Below are 14,913 nucleotides of genomic sequence, written 5' to 3'. Positions count from 1 at the left end.
CACTTCCTGGTTGACTAGGAGAGTGGGAGCTATAGGGCAGAGTTTGGTAGGACTAGGGGAGTCGGGGCAACGGAGACGTTTCTGTTTTCCCCTCTCCTCCCGGACTCTGCTTCAGGTTTGCCCTTCACAGGTTTCCTCTGTCTGGTATCTGCAACAGATTTTTGTCCCCTCGTGTTCGTATTCTTTTGTTTTCCTGGTGGGGAGGTGTCTGCTAGGGTCTTGGTAGCGAGAGCCGGTTTCTGTGGTTGATCAGTAGACCCAGTGCCTGATGTAGATTGTCTGCGCAGCTGACTGGGTCTGTCTCTGCTCTGCTTTCTCTGCTTCCCTCTCCTCTCTGGCTGAGGAGGAGTGATGGCTTTCTCTGTGCTCAGCTCTCCCTCAGGTGTCTGACGCTGTGCAGGTTCTGGAATACTTTCTGTTGGAGAGAATCTCTCCTCTGCTCTCTCCTCCACCTCACTTTCCCCTGAGATACAAACACTGCTCTCCTGCCCTTCTAAGGCCACGCTCATCTTTGGTTGGTCAATGTGCCTATCAGTCGTCTGACCGCCACCACCCTCTCTTTGGCTCATCATCTGTGGCTCTGTCTCCTCTGGCTGAGGCTGGGAACAGAGTTTTTTCACACTTTCTACCGTGTCTTTGCCCACTGATAGGGATAGGGAAGATTCTTGGACAACTTGGACCTTCTCCGCTGTGTCTTTGCTCACTGATGGGGAAGTTTCTTGGGAAACTTGTACCTTCTCTACTGTATCTTTGCCCACTGATAGGGAGGATTCTTTGGAGACTTGGACCTTCTCTACTGTGTCTTTACTCACTGATGGGAAAGTTTCTTGGGAAACTTTGACCTTCTCTACTGTGTCTTTGCTCACTGATGGGAAAGTTTCTTGGAAAACTTGGACTTTCTCTATTGTGTCTTTGCCAACTGATAGGGCCGATTCTTGGGATACTTGGCCCTTCTCTACTGTGTCTTTGCTCACTGATGGGGATGTTTCTTGGGAAATGTCGACCTTCTCTACTATCTCTTTGCTCATTGATGGGGAAATTTCTTGGGAAACTTCGACCTTCTCTACCGTGTCTTTGCCTACTGATAGGGATGGTTCTTGGAATACTTGGACCTTCTCTACTGTGTCTTTGCTCACTGATGGGGAAGTTTCTTGGGAAATGTTGACCTTCTCTACTGTGTCTTTGCCCACTGATGGGGAAGTTTCTTGGGAGACTTGGACATTTTCTACTATGTTTTTGCTCACTGATGGAGAACATTCTTGGGAAAATTGGACTTTCTCTACTGTGTTTTTGCTCACTGATGGAGAACATTCTTGGGAAAATTGTACTTTCTCTACTGTGTCTTTGCTCATTGATGGGGAAATTTCTTGGGAAACTTGAAACTTCTCTTCTGTGTCTTTACTCATTGATGGGGAAGTTTCGTGAAAAACTTGGACCTTCTCTACTGTGTCTTTGCCCAATGATAGGAAGAATTCTTGGGAAACGTGGACATTCTTTACTGTGTCTTTGCCCACTGATGGGGGAAATTCTTGGGAAACTTGGACCATCTCTACTGTGTCTTTGCCCACTGATAGGGACAATTCTTGGGAGACTTGGACCTTCTCTACTGTGACTTTGCTCACTGATGGGGAAGTTTCTTGGGAAACTTGGACCTTCTCTACTGTGTCTTTGCTCACTGACGGTGAAGTTTCTTGGGAAACTTGGACTTTCTCTACTGTGTCTTTGCTCACTGACGGGGAATTTTCTTGGGAAACTTGGACTTTCTCTACTGTGTCTTTGCTCACTGACGGGGAAGTTTCTTGGGAAGTTTCTTGGGCTCAATGGAGAACATTCTTGGGAAAATTGACTTTCTCTAACTTGGGGGACTTTCTCTACTGTGTTTGCTCAATGGGGAAATTACTTTCTTGCTCACTGATGGAGAACATTCTTGGGAAAATTGGAAGAATTTCTCTTTGCCCACTGTGTCTTTGCCATCTCTACTGTGTCTTTGCCCACTGATAGGGACAATTCTTGGGAGACTTGGACCTTCTCTACTGTGACTTTGCTCACTGATGGGGAAGTTTCTTGGGAAACTTTGACCTTCTCTACTGTGTCTTTGCCCACTGAGAGAGACGTTTCTTGGGAGACTTGGACATTCTCTACTGTGTCTTTGCTCATTGATGAGGAAGTTTCTTGGGGCAGTCTGCCTGACTTGGAGTTGCTTGGTCTGATTTTATGACTGAAGGATCCAAATGCCCCACCCAGCAGAGATATAGCAAGGTCAGCCTGTTTGACTGCTGGGTTAATATCTGTGTTACTGTTGGGTCTGGAAATGGCTGCCTCTACTGAACCAGAGCTCTGGTCTGAAACGGTCTGTGGTTTACCCCCTAGTGGTGAGACACGCCCAGGGCTTTCCATGGACGAGGAAGCCTGTCTTATGTCTGATTGGTGTGTTGAGCTGTCCGTTGATGTTGTTGGCCTATCGGAGGCTGCAGCAGCCTGTGGTCTCACCTCTGTGATTGGTATGTTTGAGAGGGATGCCCTCAGACTCACACTCTGGCTCTGGTGTCTCACGTCCTCTGACAGGGCATTCAGAGTCACACAGGTTGGCATTCCAGAGGATAGGAACACTGAGTCATTGTTGTTGTTTTCCTGCTCCTTGTTTTCTGGGCGACTCTGCAGGTTGCTGACATCATCCTCTGGGAATTGGGAGCTTCCGTCCTCTCCTCCCCCTGCCTCTGATATCTCCTCGATGGACCTCCAGCTGGACAGGTTGGACTCTGGCACTCCCTCTCCCACAAGCTCAACATCTGCCATCTTGTCTGGCCGACCACACAGGCTGTTGTTGTCTTCTTCGTCCCCCATTATATCATCCACCTCATCCTCGTCTGTGCCGACATTGGGCAGCCCGGAGAGTGTCTGTCCAATCGTCTGTCCAATTGTCTGTCCAACAGCATGCCCCTCCACCTCACACAGTAACACGCTCTGTGCCTCCAACCCACAGCCCTGCCCCAGAGAGAGAGATTGGGCCTCCCCTGCCCCCCAGCCCCCAACCCCCCTCCTACCTCCGGCGTCTGTCTCTGAGTTCTCCCTCTTGGGAGAGACAGCCAGGGGTGTGTGAGGGGAGCCCAGGGCCCCAGGGCCCCCGTCCTCAGTACTCAGGGTGTTCTCCCTCAGGTTCTCCTGGGCGGGGTCACATGGGCAGATGTCAGGGGTCAGGGACAGGTTGTCAGCCAGGTCAGGTGAGCTCTCAGGGCAGGAGGAGACAGGGATGTTGCTGGGGTTAGGCTCTTTCGGGTACGAGAGCAGAGGGACCCCCTTGTTTAGGTCATTGGTGGCAGTGGTCCCTTCAAGGACCTGATGGGAGTCCACACCTTCAGCACTGCTGTTCTCATTCTTCTGGTCCAGTTCCATCACTGACACCAGAAGCGGTTTGGACCGGATTGAAGCCGCTGCCACCCCAAACACACGTGGGAGTGGCTTACGGGGCTCAGAGGTCTTCTGTTTAGGCCGGGGTGTGTCTGACTTAGAGGGGTGTGGCTTAATGAGTAGTTTGAACGAGTCTCTGTCTGTCTGCTCTGTGTGATCCTCGTCGGAAGTCTCTGTACTCTGTTCATCCTTCTCTCTCTCCGCACCCCTCTGTTTGTCTTTTCCTCTCTCCCCACTGCTCTGTTTATCCTTTCCTCTCTCCCCACTGCTCTGTTTGTCCTTTCCTCTCTCCCCACCACTCTGTTTGTCCTTTCCTCTCTCCCCACTGCTCTGTTTGTCCTTTCCTCTCTCCCCACTGCTCTGTTTGTCCTTTCCTCTCTCCCCACCGCTCTGTTTGTCCTTTACTCTCTCCCCACTGCTCTGTTTGTCCTTTCCTCTCTCCCCACTGCTCTGTTTGTCCTTTCCTCTCTCCCCACTGCTCTGTTTGTCCTTTCCTCTCTCCCCACTGCTCTGTTTGTCCTTTCCTCTCTCCCCACTGCTCTGTTTGTCCTTTCCTCTCTCCCCACTGCTCTGTTTGTCCTTTCCTCTCTCCCCACTGCTCTGTTTGTCCTTTCCTCTCTCCCCACTGCTCTGTTTGTCTTTCTCTCTCTTTTCACCGCTCCTTTTGTCCTCCTCTCTCACCGTACCAGCCTGTACTTCCTCTGCAGCTGCTTTGGCTTGCCCTGCTTCTGTTGCCAGGGTCACAGGGCTGTTATGGGATGGCAGGGTTGCCAGGGTGACAGGATTGCTGTGGGACGCTGTCTCCTCGATTGTAGCAGCAGGGTTAGTGTTAGGAGTAACAGTAGGGTTTGGGGTAGAGCATGTACCTGGGGTAGTTTTGGGGGTTGAGGCTGTAGCAGGGTTGGTGTTAGTGGTACAGGCCGTAGGAGATTTAGCGTTAGGGGCAAGAGCACTGTTAGTATTAGGGGTAGAGACCGTAGCAGGGTTAATTTCAAGTGTACAAACAGTAGCAGGGTTAGTTTTGGGGGTGGAGGCAGTAGCAGAGTTATTTTGTGGGGTTGAGGCTGTAGCAGGGTTAGTGTTAGTGGTACAGACAGTAGCAGATTTAGCATTAGGGGCAGGAGCAAAGTTAGTGTTGGGGTTAGAGAGAGATGCAGGCTTGGTTTTAGGGGTTGACACGGTACCAGGGGTAGTCTTTGGGGTAATCGAGGCAGGGTAAGGGGTTGTAGAAGGTTTAGGGGTAAGGGTAGAGACAGAAGGGCTCTCCTGAGGAGGAGAGGGGACAGGAGGGTCAGAGAACTCTGAGGTCTCCATTTCACTCCCATTGCCGCTGTTCGAGGACTTGGGGTGGGCTGATTCCGCAAGTTGGGCAGGTTCAAGTGCAGGTTGTGGTTGTGGTGGTTCAGGCCGGGGCTCTTTGTCTCCTGGGGGATTGATTAGGCTAGGTCTGCTCTGGGACTGAGACAGTTCAGTGCTGTGGGCCTCTGGTCTAGTTTCAGGCTGAGGTTTGGCTTGGTGTGGATCTGTGGGTGGTCCTGTGGGTGGTTCAGCATGTCTCTCTGTGCTGTACAGCCGCTCATCCTCTTCGCCATTATAAGAGGCGGAGTCTAGTGAGTCGTCAGTGTCATCATGGAAACAGAAGGACTCATCCAGACCTTCGTTGATGGAAGTCTCCGACAGTGAATGAAGGAAGGAGGCCGAGTTGTCCTCTTCAGCTGGGTCATCTACAGCCTTACCCTCACCCTCCTCCTCCTCTTCCTCCTCTTCATCAACCTCTTCCTCTATCGCTATTTCTACCTTAGCCTCCTCTATCTCTACCTTAGCCTCCACTTCTTCCTCATCATCATCTTCATCATCATCCTCCACGTCCCCCTCCTCCTCTCCGGCCGCGTATGCATCCACATCGTTCCCTTCGTTCCTGTCGTTTCTCTCTCCTCCCTCATTCCCCTCCTCTGTGGGGAAGAGAGTGATCTCCATGGAGTCTGCCTGAAAGAGGAGGCTGGTGTGGAGGGGAAAGTTAAGCAGAGAGGCTGGGATCATCCTCTCCTCCTCCTCCTCCTCCATCTCTCCATCATCACTGTAGGAGCCTGGAAACAGAAGGAAGGTACCCATCTCTCCGTATGGACTGGAGTTATCCCCGTCTGACACATCTGGAGAGCAGGTGTCCAGGGGAAGTTTGGGGGAGGCAGGGTTGACACTGGAGGTGTGATGGGTTAGGTTCCCCATGACTGGGGCGAAGGGGAAGGACATGGAGGTCAACCGTGGGGAGTCTGTTCCATCCTCTGGGTTGGCAATGGGAGGGTAAAGTTCCTCAGCCACACAGGCCTGCAGCTCCAGCTCCAGGCCTCTTTGCAGCAGGGGACTAGAGTACTGCTGTCCCCCAGCTAGAGCATCCTCTGCTGGGCAGAGCGAGCCCTCCGACTCCCCTCCCTCTTCCTGGGAGTCAGTGCTTCTGCCGCTGCTGCTCCTCAATGGGGAAGTGTCCTCTGTCACCCAGCGAGGGCGACAGCTACCCCTTGAGACTGTCGCTTCCTCACTCCCCCTCCCCCGCACCTCCCCTCTCAGCACCTCTTCCTCCTCCAGAATCACAGTCTCTGCTAGACCCTTATAGAGGCAGAACCGCCACTCTGCTGCTCCTCCTCCCTTCTCTGCCCTCTCCCCTACTGCTCCCCTATCCTCTCCCACCTCATCTCCGATTTCGGACAGCGAGCTGACAAAGCATGCAGGTGCCTCCTGCACCTCCTCTGCCAGGAGCAGATTGGGGGAGGTGCAGGGGGAGGTGGAAGAGGTCCAGCTGCCCCCCTCCGCTGTGACGTAGGAGCCAGAGGGGGAGGTGAGGGGGGAGCACAGGTCCTCGCTGTCCGAGGGGGAGTTTTGTGAGAGGGGAGAGGCTGGAGAGCCAGGGTAAGAGCGATGTTTGAGGTGTGAGGGGTGAGCAGCTATCTTGATGGGGGTGGAGGGGGCGGTGTAGTACAGGTCAGGATCCAGGGATGAGGGAACGCCCACTCTCAGAGGGTCCACGGCATAGGCCGGCTCAGTGAAGGACAGGATAGCAGGGGGATAGGCTGGCTCGGACAGGGAGGGCATGGCATACATGGAACATACAAAAGGCATTTCACCATAGGGAGACAGCCCTGCCTCCAAAGGGCTTGAGCTGCCCGTCAAACTAACATCCACTGTGACTGGCTCTGAGGAGGGAGGGGAGGCAGGGATGAGGGGGGTTAGGAGAGGGTTGAGGAGAGGGCTAATGGGCAGGACAGGGATTCTCTCCTGCTCTATCTTTGGGGTCAGAGGTGAATTGTCTCTCTCCTGCCCTGTGTCCAGTTGGGCCTTTTCCCCAGCCTCTGCCTGTGGTTCTGAGGGAGGGTTAGGGACCTCCAAGACTGGGCCTCCGGGCAGGGGTATCGCCTGGCTGCTCTGCCTGCAAGGGCACTTCCCTGTCAGGGTCTTCTTGGTCTTGAGCAGGGCCTCCTGGCCCATCACCACCCGTGTGTCCATGTTCTCTGGCTCCTTGTAGTCGCTCTCCACCTCTGAGCCCATCAGGACCTGGAGAACATATTGAGAACATTGGATGAACATAGGAAAAACATAAAGAGAAGAGGAGAACATTGGTAAACATACACACACACACCTTGATTCTCTCCATCTTCACGGGTCCGCTGCGACGTCCACAGGGTCCATGACCTCCAAACGTCCCGCTAAGCCGGATCGTGTTACTGTGGCGACGGTCGGAACCTTCAGGCTGGGGTCGCGGGGTCGCGGACGAGCTGGGCGTGGCCCGGACCAGCCGCGGCCCAAAAGGAGAGGTGCATGATGGGAGCAGCTTCTGAGGGGTGCTGGGGGAGGGACTAGAGCCGCTGTCACTAGGGGTGGAGCCACTGTCACTAGGAGTGGAGTCAGTGGAGGCATGTCTGGTCATGTCTGAAAGAGGAGCGAAGAGAAGAAACTGTTTCTGTAAGGTAATGTTAATGTTATGTCCATGAGGTCAGAATCACTAGCTGCTTTATGATGTGGCAACAGTAACTTTAATGGAGAAAAGGAAACTGGAATTTCAGTTTACCTCCTGAATGTATTAAAAATATATATTTTTTTAAAAGATCTGTAATGGATGCTGTAGCCTCTTTGCCTTTGTTGAATAGAAACAGCCCTTTCAGCTCTCTCCTTGAAGTTTGTTTTCCCTTCATTACCGTTACACACACAGCCATACCTAGAGGATCTAGAATGTCACCTAAATGTCAGAGATAACATTTGACTGAAAAGACCACACTCACAGCAGGGTACACATCAAGTGGCATCAACATATCAATATATAAGGCACCCTACTGTCATTACTTGCAGTCCATCAACTAGGGCTGGGTAGATGGAGCACATTTACTGGCAGTGAGTTCTGAATGAATGAAATGTGTGCTCTCTCCATTTACAGGGCTCACTGCCCAGGGTAGTTCATTACTCAGGCTCTTTCCCTTCCACAGTAGTGACCCCTGACCCCCAAGGGAATGGAATACACCCTGAGTTTGCTGAAGTCTGCATATCTGGCTGTGGTACCTGCTGCTAGAGCAATAGAGCCCGCACTTTGCATGTTGGTGTTTTCCCCCTCTCCTCTGCCCCTCTTCACATCTTTCCTCTCCCCTCTCTTATCCTATCAGCAAAGTCAGACTGACAGCTCTGTAGCCACAGGGCAAAGTCAGACTGACAGCTCTGTAGCCACAGGGCAAAGTCAGACTGACATCTCTGTAGCCACAGGGCAAAGTCAGACTGACAGCTCTGTAGCCACAGGGCAAAGTCAGACTGACAGCTCTGTAGCCACAGGGCAAAGTCAGACTGACAGCTCTGTAGCCACAGGGCAAAGTCAGCAGATCAGACACACACATAGATTAAAATAAGAAGAGCTCATAGATTCAAATATACAGTATATACAGTGCCTTCAGAAAGTATTCATACCTCTTGACTTATTCCATATTTTGTTGTATTACAGCCTGAATTCAAAACGGATTAGATATAATATATATTTGTATCTCACCAATCTATACACAATACCCCATAATGACAAAATGAAAACATGTTTTTAGAAATGTTTTTAATTGTGCATGTTATTTTGGCATTAATACGTGTCACATATCAGTTTGCAAACAATGTAAAAAATAATATATATCATGGAGTTAATAAAACCGCATACAAACATGGTCTCTTTTTTGTTTTCTTGAGTAAGGCAGCCTACAGTAGCTCAGTGCTTTCTGTGGTGGTGGGGCAAGCCAGCAGAAAATATGCAGCATTGCACCGTGATTGGCTCAGAGTTCGGTCATTCATGGGGACTTTATGTCACTGCCAAGTGTAAGAGGAGACCTTGAAAATACTAGCCCTTTGGGTGTTACATTAGAAGTGCCCATCCAAGAAGGCTCAAGGTCATTGGCCACAGATAAAATGATGTCAAATCACATTATACAGTATATCACAAAAGTGAGTACACACCTCACATTTTTGTAAATATTTGAGTATATCTTTTCATGTGACAACACTGAAGAAATGACACTTTGCTACAATGTAAAGTAGTGAGTGTACAGCTTGTATAACAGTGTAAATTTGCTGTCCCCTCAAAATAACTCAACACACAGCCATTAATGTCTAAACCGCTGGCAACAAAAGTGAGTACACCCCTAAGTGAAAATGTCCAAATTGATTACAGCTTTGAGTCTTTCTGGGTAGGTCTCTAAGAGCTTTGCACACCTGGATCCCTGAGGGATTTCCTTCTTCTCCAGCAACAAAGTTAGGAAGGACACCTGTATCTTTGCAGTGACTGGGTGTATTGATACACAATCCTTTCTGTAATTAATAACTTCACCATGCTCAAAGGGATATTCAATGTCTGCTTTTTTTTACCCATCTACAAATTCTTTGTGAGGCATTGGAAAACCTCCCTGGTCTTTGTGGTTGAATCTGTGTTTGAAATGAACTGCTCGACTGATGGACCTTACAGATAATTGTATGTGTGGGGTACAGAGATTAGGTAGTCATTCAAAAATCACAAAGTGAGTCCATGCAACTTATTATGTGACTTGTTAAGCAAATGTTTTGTCTTGAACTTATTTAGGCATGTTATAACAAATGGGTTGAATACTTTAAATGTTTTATTAATTTGTAAACATTTCTAAAAACATTTTGACATTATGAGGTATCGTGTGTAGGCCAGTAACACAAAATCTCAATTTAATCCATTTTAAATTCAGGCTGTAACCCAACAAAATGTCAAAAAAGTCAAGGGGTGTGACAGAGAAAGGCCAAGCAAGAAAGTGAGAAAAGTAGAAAGAGAGAGACAAGACAAGAGAGAATGAAAGGAATTGAATAAAGAAGAATTCATATTGATTGATGGGTAACATTGAGAACAAGCTGGTCCTGTGTGATTTTCATCCCTGATCCTGAAGGGGCGCTACATGCAATCTTCCTTTGCGTGATCGTACTACAGCTAGCACAGTTAAATAACTTCACAAGCTACTTCATGTACAATTTGAAAATATCATGCTACCACTGCTCTCAGTGCTTGGTGGTAAAATTATGCCAACATGGTAGCTAGTTTATGCTACTCCTTCTCTTATTTGAAATTAGTCTAATGCTGCTAGCTCTCTTGCTTTCTCTTTGCACTTTCACTCTCTCTCCTCCTGTCCCACCTCATCTTTCTCTTTCTTGATCTGTCTCTCTCTTTTGCTCCCATTTGTGCTCTCTCTCTCTCTCTAATCACACACTCCACTCCAGTGACTATGCCATCGTCTCCATAACCTTCAACAGGAACGAAGGATCATTTTGAGAGAAAATGACAGAATGGAGGAGAGGAACTAGGGCAAGAGTGCGAGTGGAGGAGGGAGTCTGGATCAGTCAGAGAGAGAGAGAGAGAAAGAGAAAATGGGAGAGGGGTCGACAAAGGGGGTATTTTCCATTCTATTATGATCAGCTCTGCTGCTCCTTACTGATGTTACGGTTCTGCAGGATGAAATTAAGACAATACACTAAACTCCTAATGCGATTTCCCTGAAATACCCCGAGTCCTGTCATGTACTGTGAGTGCAGAGACCAAGGTGAATATAGTAAACGAAAACTGAAACATAACATAAAAGAAAATCTATAATAATTAAAATGGCTTCAGCCTCCCTGAAACCTCCCTAAAAAATGAAACTAAATAATATACAACTAATACTAAATAAAAACTAGCAAATCAGGTCTGAAAATGAGCTGAAAATAAAGTGAATTGCAAATAAAAATCGAAAAACGAATAGAAATAAAAACTCATAGAAAAGCACTAAACTATAATAACCTTGGTACAGACATAGGGATATGCACACTCACCCACCCACCCAGCCAGCCAGCCAGCCAGCCAGCCACACACAAACAAACACGCACACACGCACGCGCACGCACACACACAAACACTGACCAGAGAACAGGACTTTAATTCTCTTCTCTCAACTGAGCCATCGCCATGCACAGTGACCTCAGACACACACACGTATGCACACAAGCACACACACAAGCACTCACACAAGCACACACACAAGCAGACACACAGACAGACACACACACAGACCCACAAACACAGACACACACACTTGCTCCACCAGGAACCAAGATATCACTTACTGATGGAGTATGTGGACTCTCTCTCTCCCTCCCTCTTTGTGTTTCTCTGATAGCCCATCCTCCTCTTCTTGCTGCATTTCTCTTTGTCCTCTTTCCCTCCCTCCTTTCTTTACCCTCTCTCTATTTCTTCCTTTCTCTCCTGTCTCTCCCTACCATCTCCCTTCCTTCCTCTCTCTGTCCCTGTGGTCTAGCTGATAGCTAATAGCGTCAGCACTTAGCTGCACTCTGTCTATCCCTGCCCAGGTCCAGGGTGGGGATGTTATCACTGGATTGTTATGCTGAGTCATGTCACAGAAGCTAAGCCCCTCTGTCACGTGCACGTGCGCACACACCCACACACCCACCCACTCACTCACTCACCCAGACACACACACACACCCACCCACTCACTCACCCAGACACACACACACACCCACCCACTCACTCACTCACCCAGACACACACACACACCCACCCACTCACTCACTCACTCACTCACCCAGACACACTCACCCAGACACACTCACCCACACACACACACACACACACACACACACACTCACTCACTCACTCACTCACTCACTCACTCACTCACTCACTCACTCACTCACTCACTCACTCACCCAGACACACTCACCCAGACACACTCACCCAGACACACACACACACACACACACACACACACACACACACACACACACACACACACACACACACACACATTTGTCACAGAGATGATTACAAGGACACAATAAGACAAGTGCCACTCTAAGGTTTCTTTGTTTGTGTGTGTGTGTGTGCGTGTGTGTGTGTGTGCGCATTTATGTGTGTGTAGCCCTGCCTACACACACCTGCTTGGAGTGTGCAGGCCGCAGCAGGCTGGAACAGGCTGGAACTGCGTCACAGAGACTGCTTCCACGGCCTGCCAGGCCCCAGAGGGAGCTTCTATTTCAGCCTTTGCTCCAAGACAGTCCCAGGCCTTGAGACAAGCCCCAGGAGCCAACTGCCTCACAATACCTCTCTTCAGCTCTCTGCCTTTCCCCCTAACTCCCTCCCTCCCGCTCTCTCTCTCTCCCACCATCATCCTATTCTGCTGCCTTCTCTACTCATCTAACCATAGCGTTCTCAGTGCAGGATGCACTCGTTTCAACAGTGATGTTTTGGATTTAAAGGCCTTCATCAGAACACTCCAAGTACAGTACAGACAAGACAATGTAAGGATATGACTTATATTAAACCTAAACTAGTAGGATGGGTATTTTATGAAAAACGAATGGCAGTGCAATAATACACAGACTAGACGTCTTACTCCAAAAAGCCATCTGGATTACATCACATCATTAGCGCCAGATCAGAACCTCTTGATGGGCTCACTAAGTGTTTTGGTTAAGGTCGCTTTACTAGCCTCTTCCTTCAGGAGAGTGTGTCCCCAGTCTCCCCACACGTGTACACACCTCTTGGATGGCCTCACGGGCGCCATCCCACTTCTGACACCAATGTAGCAAATTTGGGGGGTAGCCCTGACTGGTACTTGAACTCAGATATAGCGACTGTCAAGGCAGTACCTTAATTGTTATGCCAACACCAAGAGTTCCTATTGGCATAACAATTAAGGTGTTGGCTTGACAATCACTGGACCTGGGTTCAAGTCCTGGTCGGGGCAACCCTCCCAAATTTGCTGCAATATACTTCCAAGGTTGGTTTCATTGACTCTCCCCTTTAACTGCCCCTAATTGTCCTATTTTTAGCTACAACTTCCAATTCCGTTCGAGAGGATCAGCTTCAGCAAATTGAGGTGTAGAATCACTCATCTACAAATAGTATTCCCTGCCAAATATTTGGTTTGGGTGCGATAAAGGTTTGCAGAGCTACACACAACTAGGCATTGATTGATTGGAGGAGGCAGCTTGTGTCAATTACCGAACATTTCCTAGGATTTCCTACCTGCAGCAACACTAGTGGACAACGCAGGTAAAATCACAGTGCCTCAAAACTCCTGGCTTTACCTATACCACATGCTCCTCTACAGTCTGAACCTACACAGAACCCTGGATGGAGAGACATTGTGGGGGGCCTTGCTCAAGGGCAGGATCAGAGACCAGCAGTCTTCCAGTTCCATTGCCATTTTTGAACCAGAAACCTTTGGCTGCTGGCCCCCCTCTTCTAACCTCTAGACTACTGTACCTTATACCCCAACTGCCTCTACTGTCGGAGAGATAATACCCTAACCCAGGGATCAGCGACTACATTCAGCTGCAGGCCAAATTCGGACGCCATTTGGGGAACCCTGCCCTAACTCTTACACTGTACTTCTTCTGTCTGACACATTTTATCCCCTGAGTGTACATAACCCTCTTCACTTCAACACAATGAACTCACAAACATAATAATACACAGGTAAATACACAGTCTGGGAGATGCAACTCCTATACTCCACCTTTACTGTCAAGTACAGCACCTAACACAAAAATACATATATTGTCTGCTAGATACAAACCTAGCAGATGGAACATAACAACAATACCATAGTAACCATATGGATATCAATAGCTATGTTAGCAGTAAGTAGCATATAGTGACATGTACACACACAGTTCCAGTAGTCGGTGTCTTATCTAACAACAATAAGTTTTCAAATCCTCTGATTTACCCCTACATCAGTCCCTGTCTGAATCTGTTCCTTCAATATCTGGCCCTGCTGTTACTGTGTGGATGCTGCTGCTGAGTGCGGTGCTGTGTCATGTCCTTGCATGGTGAGACTGGGGGAAGGGAAGTAAAGTACAAGAGAGGGAGGGAGGGAGGAGCTGCTCCACTCTGCCCTGAGAAAAACACACCGCCACTGGGCAGTGAGATGGGGCTGGGGAGAGAGTGGGGGAAGGGGGTGTGGGTATGGGGTTAGTGAGGGGAATAGGGAATATGGAGCTGGGGGTCAGGTAGGGGGAAGGGGATGTTTGTGGGGTTAAGTAGGGTAAGTGTTGTGGATGGGGGGTCTGGGGGTGAAGGCTAGGGTGCTGGAGCTGGAACTAGGACTGGAGTGAGGATCACAGATAGACAGAAACAGACAGACATGACCCAGCTCTATCTCTCTAATCCGTCGGTCTGTCGGTCTGTCTGCTTCCCACATGGCATTATAGAAGGTATCTATTATCCCTCCTTTACCAGCCTCTCTGTAACTCTTACATCTCCTCCCCTTCCAAGTGTCTCGCATAATCCTCACCCTCCCCGTCTCTCCTCTGCCACCTCCACTCTACCTGGTCTACCTTCCCCTCTCTCATTTTCCCCTCACCCCCTTACCTGGTTCAGGCAAGCCTGTCTGCTCTGCTCCAAGCTCCGGATGTCTTTCTTTGGAGACAGATCTGTGAGAGCTCTCCCCCGGCATGGCTGTCTCTGGATCTCTCTGGTTCTGACGCAACAAGAACTCCACACCACCCAGCAGCCAAGGTGAACAGAGAGAGAGTGCGCAGTAGAGGAAGGAGCAGAGAGAGAGAGAGAGAGAGAAAGAGGGTGAATGCTCAGCGTGCCTCTCTCTGTGGTGCAGCAGAGCAGTGATGATGCTATGAGTGAGAGTGTGTGTGGATCTCGCGATGCTGCTAGTGTGTGTGTGGGCGCATATGTTTGTGTGGAATCTGAGAGGGAGCTGCAGTATTCTCTCTCATTCCCCGTCTGAGCAGCACTGCCTCCCTCCTCCCCTCCCTCTTTCCTTTCCATCCCGCTCTCCTTCCCATCCCTCTTTCCCTCCCTCCCTGGTGATGATTTGATAGTCAGCGATGATGTCAGCAGATTTCTGCTGCTGCCTGAGTGCTGCCCCCATCCTTACAGGAAGGTACTGCAGAGACAGAGGGCTGGAGAGAAGGTGTGCGGAGAAGATGGGCTATTGCAGAAAAGTGATGGAGGAAATAA

The 14,913-nt window shown here is 49.4% G+C and overlaps 1 protein-coding gene across 1 annotated transcript; it reads right to left on the bottom strand.

Annotated features, from left to right (window-relative positions):
* Window positions 1–29: 29 nt before the first annotated feature.
* On the bottom strand, window positions 30–14,624 carry LOC115142199 (uncharacterized). The gene is made up of 5 exons (XM_065027194.1): window positions 14,308–14,624; window positions 7,040–7,329; window positions 1,961–6,954; window positions 1,901–1,911; window positions 30–1,783 (listed from the first exon to the last, which is right to left on the bottom strand). The coding sequence occupies exons 1-5, from the start codon at window positions 14,390–14,392 to the stop codon at window positions 30–32; spliced, it is 7,134 nt and encodes a 2,377-aa protein (XP_064883266.1). The 5' UTR covers window positions 14,393–14,624.
* Window positions 14,625–14,913: the final 289 nt, after the last annotated feature.

The sequence above is a fragment of the Oncorhynchus nerka genome, linkage group LG14 (genome assembly GCF_034236695.1).
Source record: "Oncorhynchus nerka isolate Pitt River linkage group LG14, Oner_Uvic_2.0, whole genome shotgun sequence".
Taxonomy (NCBI): domain Eukaryota; kingdom Metazoa; phylum Chordata; class Actinopteri; order Salmoniformes; family Salmonidae; genus Oncorhynchus; species Oncorhynchus nerka.
The sequence above is the reverse complement of the archived record's forward strand: the minus strand, read 5'-3'. Positions and strand labels throughout refer to the sequence as shown.